Source organism: Dipodomys ordii, unplaced genomic scaffold, assembly GCF_000151885.1.
Source record: "Dipodomys ordii isolate 6190 unplaced genomic scaffold, Dord_2.0 Scaffold75, whole genome shotgun sequence".
In the NCBI taxonomy this organism is placed as follows: Eukaryota; Metazoa; Chordata; class Mammalia; order Rodentia; family Heteromyidae; genus Dipodomys; species Dipodomys ordii.
Genome location: NW_012267291.1, coordinates 1,164,792 through 1,175,001, shown reverse-complemented (window position 1 = coordinate 1,175,001; position 10,210 = coordinate 1,164,792). Strand labels below are relative to the sequence as shown.

The window sequence follows — 10,210 nt, the reverse complement described above, 5'->3', positions numbered from 1 at the left end:
GAGGGGGGAGGAGGGATGGGCCCCTACCCTATTTACCTATGACCTAACCTTTAAGGATAAGTGAAAAAGCAAAAACAAAAAAACAAAAACAAAAAAAAATCAGAAAAAGCAAAAATCCAAAAAAAACACCCCAAAATCATACACACATGCCATAAAACCATACCCCAAACCCAAAAACCCACCCACAAAAACTAGAAAGAGATCCTTGATTGGCAAATCTAGTAGAACAGAAATCTAAAAGGCATCTATACAAAAGATGAGTGATTGACAAAGTACTGTACCAAAAGCTGGCATCCGAAACAATGGCAAGCCCTTACTGATGAACGACCCTACAGTGTACTAGATGTTGTGCTAAAACCTCGGACCCCACTAACACCTTTTCTGCACGTTTTTCTGTGACTGTTCTACAAGTAAAAACTAAGGATTAACAATCGTGATAAATAAAAATTCTCTGCATGTTTCAGCAATTCCTGTATCCTGCGTCTGTCTTCTGTCTTCTCTTCTTTTGTCTGTCTGTCCCCACAAGCACAAAGACCAAGTGTAGAGCAGAAACTATAATGACCACAGCCTTCCCCTGCCACTAACTGAGAGGGGGAGGGGGAGACAGGGCATGTCAATATATTAATCCCACTAATACCCTTTATATATTCTGGAGGAGGAAGGGAGGGAGGAGGGGCAGCAGTACCCCCAAACTACTTCCAGCTCCACTCCCAGCCCTAGTCAATTAGAATTCTGGCAAATGGCATATATTTTGCCTTTGTTGCATAGTTCAGAGACATCTACAGAGTTTTCCCTGGATTTCACAATCATTGTTAAATTAATTAAGCTGTAGTTCCAATTGAGGTGAACCTGCCAGCCCCCAGTACAACATCTCCATCTACATAGTAATTGCTTCAATGGAAGAGTTTTATGTTTTAGTATGACACACCCGAATTAGACTTTAGATTTCTATTTTAGCTGTTTTATACTTGATATACTCCCACACCTATCCGCATGCGTAGATGAATACTGAACACGTTCTCAAAATATCCGTATTTTAAGACTGGAAGTTTTCCAATTATCATACTACTACTTAGACCAAAATATCAAGCTGAATGAAAGAATCTCACTTCTGGAAATACTTTTCTCTCGAATGTGGAGCTGGGTATTGAGTTCCCAGTCATACCTCAGTTTTCTACAAAACCTTAAAAACAGACTTGGGGGCTCCCTGTGCCAAAGACATGGGCCCCCTTTTAGTGGCAGGGGTGGGTTTGTCACAGGAGGTTCTGGGGAAATTCAGAAATCGAGGCTGAACACTGGGGCCATAAGATAGGAGTCCTTTTCATTGTAACTCCCAAATGACCGAGTTCAGTCTACCATCTGGAGATGACATAATGTCAGAGATTAGTGTCCTCCTCATGCCCCGAGTGGAAGAGTTCCACTAGGCCGGGGCTCTGCGTCATGAGCCCTTTCCACAACAGGTTTATAGGCCTGGGTGGCCCGAAACTCCTTTCAGATGTGTACCCCTTCCCAGGCTTGCCTCCATTCCTGGGACTCCCCAAATGTCCTTAGTTGAGAGTGCTTTAAACAGTCCTGTTTGGTACATCTGCCCCCCTCCCCAGGACGAGGTGCCCCCTGAACTTTGCCACTCCTTATCTGATGGGAAAGATGGTGTCCAAGGAGTCAGTCCATTTTATAAAACAAGGGCCTGCTAAAACCCTGGCAGAGGGAGGACCTGTTGGCAGGTGCGCACACCCCTCCCCCCTCCAGCCTCCCCACAGCAGTAGCTGCCCTGCCTGGCTGCGGTTGCTGTCCATCCTCCTTTGCATCTCTTTGGCCTTAGTTTTCTGTCCTCTACCCTGCAGGGCTCATTTAATTTATGATTGCCCCACTGTGACTAGTGGGGGCTGGGAGAATACTGAGAGAGCAGTCCCCAGAGGATTAGCAAGCATCACTGGTAGGTCTGTCTCTGTAACTAACTCAGCCTCAGCTTCCCCTTCTGAGGTGGGGCTACAATGCCTTCCTAACCCTTCACATGTGATGTGTCCTGTCCTGGGGTCCAGCTGTGCTGTGTGTGCTAGCTCCTTCACCCCACTAAAAACAGACGTCATGCGGCGCGCAAACACACACCTTGGGCTAGACAAGACACAGAGTCTGTAACCCCATATAAGGAGGGGGCTCTGTCCCCTCCCCCCACACACACACCTGTGCCTGTCATGAAGGCAGATTCAGAAAGTCCTGCAGTATCTGGGTCCCTAGGATGTAAGAACATTCTCTCCAGGGACCCTAGCAACCAAAGGTCATGGCCTTTACCTGTGGGACCAGTGATGGTACCTGCATACAGGTGACTCCAGAGTGACATCATGAGCCCTGCTGTGTGCTGTGCTACACTGAAAGCCAGGGAAAAGCAACAAAACCTCTAGCCTGCCACGGGGACCTGACCCCACCCTCACCAGTACTGGGAAGGCAGGGTCTTAATTTTATTCCTGTTCCCATTGGTGTGCATTAACACGGCAAACTAGAAATACTGCCAGCTGCAGCACCCAGAACATCATCTCCCTGTGACAGACATAGGTTCTTAAATAAATAATAAATATATAAGGGGGCCACAAATAAATACGAACATCATCTCCCTGTGACAGACATAGGTTCTTAAATAAATAATAAATATATAAGGGGGCCACAAATAAATACATGAAGGTGCAGCGCCCTGGAGGCTGCAGTTAACACCGTCACTGCCACTGGCTGGCTCTCGGTATGCAAATTAGCAACCCAGAGAGTCTCAAACCTCATCTGCCTTGTTATGACCCCTAGCCCCACCCCTACTCCACCCCCCAAGTGCTGCTGAGGGTCAGGTAGAAGCCCCCTCAGAAGGGGACCTCCCTCCCATCCAATGACATCACATCAGGAAGAGCAGATGAGCCAGGTGCAGCTTCTGGTACAGTCGTCATGATCTCAGGGCCAATTTGCTAATCTGCTGCCCGCTCCCCCCCCTCCACCCCCCCAAAAATCAGGCATGTCTGCAAGACATGTTTGGGAGGCTGTAATTTATCCGGGTGCCTCCAATCCACACAGATCGGAACCCACAACCCCTTGAAGAACAGAATACTATGCTTTTTAGTTGTCGAACCTTGATTAGTGACATTCCCGGGTGACAGGGTGCAATATGATTTTCTTTTCTTTTCAATTCCACTGTAGTGAGAAGGCCACCAAAGTGCAGGACATCAAAAACAACCTGAAGGAGGCGATTGAAGTATGTGCCCAGCCCCTGCGCTCTGTCTTTAGTCCCTCCCCGCCCCCACACTGTGCGTCCCCCTGACTAACTGACAATCATTTCAGACCATTGTGGCCGCCATGAGCAACCTGGTGCCCCCTGTGGAGCTGGCCAACCCCGAGAACCAGTTCAGAGTGGACTACATTCTGAGCGTGATGAACGTGCCTGACTTTGACTTCCCACCTGTAAGCCACACCCCTCTCCTGGGTGGCACTGCCCCTCCCACCTCCGCCATAAATAACACGACCCTCTCCCCCTGACCCTGGGACAAGGGACATCATGATACTCAGACTTAATAGGCTAATTCCATACAGAACTGTAACCAACGAATGGCATCAGGGCTTGGTTCAAGATGGATGAATCCTGTTGCCCCTTGTAAATCTTAGCCACTCCACACATAGCCATTACACTTTGTAGTACAGTTCTCACTTGGTTTGATTGTAGATTTTTATGAAGGGAAAAAAAGCCCTAAATTCTGACTGTTTCGTTTGTCCCTCCTCCATAGTAGGGTGTAGTAAACGCTGTGCCCATGGGGGACAATCTTAACCTTAATCCTTTACCTTCTGACCTTGATGAAGGTTTTCCTAAAGTCAGTCCTTCCTTAAGGACAAATGAAAACCTTTTCTCACTGTTTAAAATTACCAAAGAAATACCTATAGGATAATCAACATAAACATCAAAACTGAGCAGAGCATTATGGAAAATAAGGCCTTCTGCTCTATACCCTGGACAAGGGTGCATGGTAAACAGTTGACAAACACCTATCGGCTTCATAAAGGACTTTTTAAGGAATGTAGAGCTGCTCAAACCCAAGCATATACATTTGGGCCCCTTTATGGGGGAGAAAGGGCTTATAAGAGGGGGACCAGGAAGCAGGGTAGAAAGACATGCCTAGACCTAGGAGGAAGAGATTTGTCTCCAGCTGAAACAATGAGTTATTGTTGCCTTTCGTGGGAATTCTGTTTGTGTATTTTAAACAAATTTGGCTGCAAACTTCTCAGGGAAATTATCTGGGTACATAAATTTTTCTTTAAACTAGCAGTTAATGAAAACAAATTCAAGACACGGCCTTTCTCATTCTGTATCCATAATGGGACACAATAAAATTTCAGACTGTTACTCCAAATACACCCAAGCAGTCACCTGTCCCAGTGCTACAGGTCCCTCCACCTCCCAATACCTGAACTTTTTATGTTCCTACTTGCAGTTCACCAGCATCATTTTAGTTAAAATTCATACTTTCCTAGAAGGAAAATTAGCCCAGTACCTTTGACCTATAAAGTTTCTTTTGTTTTCACAGGCTGAATTATTTATTGCCATATTCTCCTAATATTGATATCCTTCCTATGTAAACTTCTGCAATAATAAGTAAATAACTTAGTAGTTTATCCCTTCTCACCCCCCACACCCAACAAATAACAGAAAAAGCTTCCTAAGACCAGTAGTTCATCATGGAAGGAAAATGGGAATGAAACAGCCTTGTGAGCATTCACTTGCCAGATGCCCTCACCCCCTTTGGAACCCCACAGTTCAAGTAACAGTGTTTCTGATTTGGTGTATGCTCACGACTTCCTCTAAACTTTCTTTCTTGCTTCCCTTTCAGGAATTCTATGAGCATGCCAAGGCTCTGTGGGAGGATGAGGGAGTGCGTGCCTGCTACGAGCGCTCCAATGAGTACCAGCTGATTGACTGTGCCCAGTAGTGAGTAGCCTCGCTGCCCCCCCATCCCACTAGCAGTGAGAGTGTTCGGATCTGATGCACTTATTTCACAACCCACGATTGCACTTTTTAGAACAGTGGCACTCTTTGATAGGAACAATTAATACCTGTTACTTGCAACAAAATGATGCTCATAATGAATGAGCTCAAAGTAATTAATTGCAATGAATGACCTGGGAGAAACAGAGCAGTTCTCACACTTAGGGAAATGTAAAACAATTCTAGTTCATTGCTGGGATTTAAAAACCTAGTGGAGAAGAGCGGGAGAGATAAAAACACATAGGCAACTCAGTACAGGATGGGGTATTTCCAAACAGAAGTGTTACCTGGGAGGAGGCCAGGTGAGGCCTGCAGGGACAATGGAAGACACCTTACTCTGACACCGCTGTAGACGTAGGCCAGCTCACTGAAGAGTGCTGTAACCAAGAAGGCAAAAAAAGATTGAAAGAACAGATTTTTAGTTCATGCCTCTAACCTGATACCTGAGCTACTACACACCTTTCCCTAGGGATCCCTGACACCCTTCCCCATCTCTTCAAGGGACATCACTGCCCTGCTGTGAACGTGCCTTTTAAATACTTTACAACCTCCCTCATCCTGTATACAGGAAAGCAAGCATATGGTGGTCTGAGCCATTAAAAAAAAATGTGTTTGCTGATGCCATCCTGAGGTACAAAGCAACTCGCTGAGCCACTGCAGGGGAGGTGTCTGGAGAGGAGGAGGAGGAGGAGGAGGAGAAGGGGGCATTGGAGCTTATCTCCAGTGTCCTAGTGAAATCCTCAGGTTATCTTTCCTTGGCTCTGCTTTTCCATAGGACATTTAGTGTCACCCACATAAATCCCTTACAGTTGAATATGCAGGCCACGTTGAGTGGATTCTCTCAAGGAACAGCAAAACAGCCCCCACTCCTTGAACCAAGTCCCTGGTTTTCTCAAAAGTCCGAACACTAATTATAGTAACACCAAACAGATGGAAATCCTGCAATTGTTTGGCGTTTGTGTTTTGGATCCAAGTCAGGAGTTGAGTACAGGTACAAGATTAGGTGCCTTTGGCCACTCCACCCCACTCCACCCTGTAACTAGCAGCTAAAAGTTTCATTAATTAACAGTCATTTGAACAGGGTTATTTATTTGGTTTTGGTCACACCATTTAAAAAGTTTTGAGGCTTTTTTTTTCTTTTTTTCTAAAGCAGTACAACATCACTCCTGAAACTTTTTTAAAAGCACAAACTTACTAAGTTTTAAGAAAACTTAGAAAAGAGATCCACATAACTTTCCAACTTTTAAAAATGTCTTCCTTAACTGGATGGCTCAGGCAGCCCTGTGTTAGCAGTGACCAGCACGGTTCTGGTTTAACCGCCTGTATGGTGGAGTAGAGGTGCTGGTGTCCTGCCCATTTCTTCAGCTGCCTATTTTTATTTGTTGAGCTGGAGTTTGGCTGGCCCGGCTCCAGATGTCTCCTCACAAGATTTGGTGCTGAGGATCTATTTATAGAATTGTGGTTCTGTCGCCATGGCAACCCGCGGGAGGCCAGGGTGGCTAGGAGCTATTTCTGGACCCAGTGCTGTAATGTAAGATTGATTGGGCAAGTTAGTGTATCCTCTAAGCCAGACTAACTCGGAACTGGTAGAAAGGAAAGGGAAAGAGGAGGGGGGGGAGAAAACACAAAAACTTCGGGGTTTCTTTAGACTTTTTGTCCTCTTGTGATTTTCTTTTCTGATAAGCCCACTTTTAAAATATATTCCTACCTCCCCCCCACACAAAAAAAAGCCAAACTTTTACATTCCTATTAATTTTCCAGTCTTAACAAAAGTTAACTTTCTTACCTCTGTGTCTAGCAACACAGGCGAGATGTTTTAAACTGGTGTGTGCCTCCTATGCAGTGCTGGGGGGCCGCGGGCCTTCGTGCTACGTCTTTTCATTCATCACTTCCATTCCCTAACACACACATGCACTATTCGCCCTTGTAGCCAAAGCCAGGTACTTTGACAATTAAAAGCTTTTTTGGTCAGTTATTACCAAATGGCAGGGATCTCACTGGTTTTGGGGTCCTTGCTCTGTTTTGTTGTTTTTTAAGCCCTGTCACCAACCTGGGCTGTTTATTCTTTCCCTGGGACAATCATTTCTCGTGGGCCCATTGGCATGAGCCCTGAACACCACCATGTGTCTTTTTTCTCCCAGTTTCCTGGACAAGATTGATGTGATCAAGCAGGCCGACTACGTGCCGAGCGACCAGGTATAGTTAGGGGACGGTACCCTCTGTCCACACTGCCATCGTGACTGTTTTGGTTGTCTCTGGTGAGAGCCACTGACCCCCGCCCCTTGTTGTAGGACCTGCTCCGCTGCCGTGTCCTGACCTCTGGAATCTTTGAGACCAAGTTCCAGGTGGACAAAGTCAACTTCCAGTAAGTGAATGCTTCAGCTTTTACCAAACAGACACCGTGGTGTCTTGCTGTCCCTCGAGGGGTTGGTGGCAGACCCTTTGCAGTAACCAGGCTACTCTCCTCTCTTCCAGCATGTTCGATGTGGGCGGCCAGCGCGATGAGCGCCGCAAGTGGATCCAGTGCTTCAATGGTGTGTTCTCAGCAGCCTTAAGAACGTGTGCTTCTGTCATGGGGGTGATTGTTTCTGCTCCTCACACTCCCTGCCTTCGCTTCCTTGTGTTTTAGATGTGACTGCCATCATCTTCGTGGTGGCCAGCAGCAGCTACAACATGGTCATTCGGGAGGACAACCAGACCAACCGCCTGCAGGAGGCTCTGAACCTCTTCAAGAGCATCTGGAACAACAGGTGTGTGCCCAGCCTGCCCCCACCCAGCCTCCCAAGGCCTCAGCCTGCACTCTTCCTGAGCATTAAGCCTGCCTCCCTCTCTCTCTCACTAGATGGCTGCGCACCATCTCTGTGATTCTGTTCCTCAACAAGCAAGATCTGCTTGCTGAGAAAGTCCTCGCTGGAAAATCGAAGATTGAGGACTACTTTCCAGAGTTCGCTCGCTACACCACTCCTGAGGATGGTATGGAGGGCTTGCTCATGGTGGGGGCAGGGAGTGTGGGGGGAGGGGGCTCTTCATTCATGTGGGCCTTTTTGCAAATGGTTGGGCTGAAAGTGCCCACCCTTCCCCTCACTACCATACCAGAAAAGATCCATAGGGGAAGCTAGGCAAACTTACCTTTCTTTATTTTCATATGGAGAAATCGGGAGTTCTGAGAACTTAAGGGACCTTTATTAACTGCCTTAATAAAATATTTGCATCCTTCGCAGCGACTCCCGAGCCCGGAGAGGACCCACGCGTGACCCGGGCCAAGTACTTCATTCGAGATGAGTTTCTGGTGAGTCACGCTTATCTTACATTCTAAGTGTAAGGATGAAGCTGTTTGGTCCCCGGTGGGCTGGCTGTGGGGTGCCAAGGGTCGAGCGGGTCTCTGACCAGCACTGTTGTCTGCCCACAGAGAATCAGCACTGCCAGTGGAGATGGGCGCCACTACTGCTACCCTCACTTCACCTGCGCTGTGGACACCGAGAACATCCGCCGCGTGTTCAACGACTGCCGTGACATCATCCAGCGCATGCACCTCCGCCAGTATGAGCTGCTCTAAGAAGGGAACCCCAAATTTAATTACAGCCTTAAGCACAATTAATTAAAAGTGAAACGCAACTGTGCACGCAGTTAGTCACCCACCATAGGGCATGACTAACAAAGCAACCTTTCCTTTCCCCCAAGTGATTTTGCGAAACCCCCTTTTCCCTTCAGCTTGCTTAGATGTTCCAAATTTAGAAAGCTTAAGGCGGCCTACAGATAAAAAAGAAAAAGAAAAAGGCCACAAAAGTTCCCTCTTCTCTTTCAGTAAATAAATAACAGCAGCAAACAGAAATAAAGAAATAAATGAAACAAATGAAACAAATGAAATAAATATTGTGTTGTGCAGCATTCAAAAAATCAAAATAAAAATTAAATGTGAGCAAAGAATGTTGGGACTCTGTGCATTGCTCGCAGTTCCAAACCAGCTCCCGCTGTCCATGGGCATGGTTTATTGGTCCTTCATCAAGACTTGAGAAGCCCCATGTCCAGATAAAGCCCCTTATGGTATTTGTGGTGCAAAGTATGTTTCTGGTGATGTAAACCCTCGGCCAGCAGCCCCTGTTCCCCTTGTTCCTTAACTAGCCCTGCCTTTTGGTTATTGTTGCCCTGTTTTAGCCAAGGGTTGGTAACCAACCTACACTATCATTACATCATCTCACACATTCCTGTTTACCTGCCCACCCTCAAAATGTTGAAGTATTTGTTAGAGGATATGGACTGAAATAGGTGGAGAGATTTCCATGGGTGGGAGGAGGATGGGCCTGTTCAAGAAATGATTTCAAGACCATCTCTACACTAGGCCCGCCACACACCAAAATGAGGTTAATATGTTTTTCCCATGTACAATAAAGGGGGCTGAGCGGGGGGGGGGGATTGCATAAAAATCACACTTCTAAAAATGGGGAGGGAGTTGGGTAAAAGTAACAAGTAAACAGAGTTCTTAGGAATTAACAAGCAAAACTAGAAAATGGGAAGAGTAGGAAATATGGAATATGCTAAACGTCAAGTAGCTAATGTCTCAGAAGATACAGAACATCGCTCATAAAGAAATACAAATGAAATTTCATCACTGGGGGGTGGAGGTAGTCGGCACTCATGGGCCCCATATTAACCCCAGTTGGAATATGGCTTGAATCTGATAACCAGAATCTCCCAAAGACCCTCCCCAAATAGGTGTACAATCTTAGTATAAAGGATCTGATATGCAAATCGCCAGAAGGCCAGCCCACAAAGGCCCATAACCCCCCTACATCCCCAATAAACACAAATGGGGCCTTGCTGTACAAATACCCAGAAGGCCAACGTACCCCTCCCCATCCCCCTGACACACAGGAAATCCCAGTAAAGTAGGGTCTTGCTATGCAGACAGCAATATAGCCAGTCCAGAGTCCCACAGTCCTCCCACAGTCTGCCCCGTAAACACAATCCCAGTAAAGTGTGGCTTTGCTATGCAAATGGCCAGAGAACCCACCCAGAGTCCCACAATCCTCCAAAATTCCCACAAGAAACACACAAATCTCAGTAAAAATCAGGCCTTGCTACACAAATAGCCAGAAGCACCCCCCAGACCCATAACCCCATCAAAGTTCCCAATACACCTAATCTAAATAAAAATGAGGCCTTGTTACCCAAATAGCCAAAGGCCAGCCCACAAAGCCC

The 10,210-nt window shown here is 46.6% G+C and overlaps 1 protein-coding gene across 2 annotated transcripts in view; it reads left to right on the top strand.

Moving 5' to 3' along the window:
- Positions 1-8,940, top strand: part of Gnas (GNAS complex locus) — a 76,323-nt gene extending 67,383 nt beyond the window's left edge. For both annotated transcript variants that reach the window (XM_013024335.1, XM_013024336.1), the window contains 10 exons: positions 3,178-3,232; positions 3,319-3,438; positions 4,857-4,954; positions 7,153-7,207; positions 7,303-7,376; positions 7,487-7,545; positions 7,641-7,761; positions 7,854-7,984; positions 8,233-8,300; positions 8,421-8,940. In XM_013024335.1, coding sequence (XP_012879789.1) covers positions 3,178-3,232; positions 3,319-3,438; positions 4,857-4,954; positions 7,153-7,207; positions 7,303-7,376; positions 7,487-7,545; positions 7,641-7,761; positions 7,854-7,984; positions 8,233-8,300; positions 8,421-8,567 — 928 coding nt within the window. In that variant the 3' untranslated portion in view covers positions 8,568-8,940. The remainder of the gene's footprint in view (positions 1-3,177; positions 3,233-3,318; positions 3,439-4,856; positions 4,955-7,152; positions 7,208-7,302; positions 7,377-7,486; positions 7,546-7,640; positions 7,762-7,853; positions 7,985-8,232; positions 8,301-8,420) is intronic.
- Positions 8,941-10,210: the final 1,270 nt, after the last annotated feature.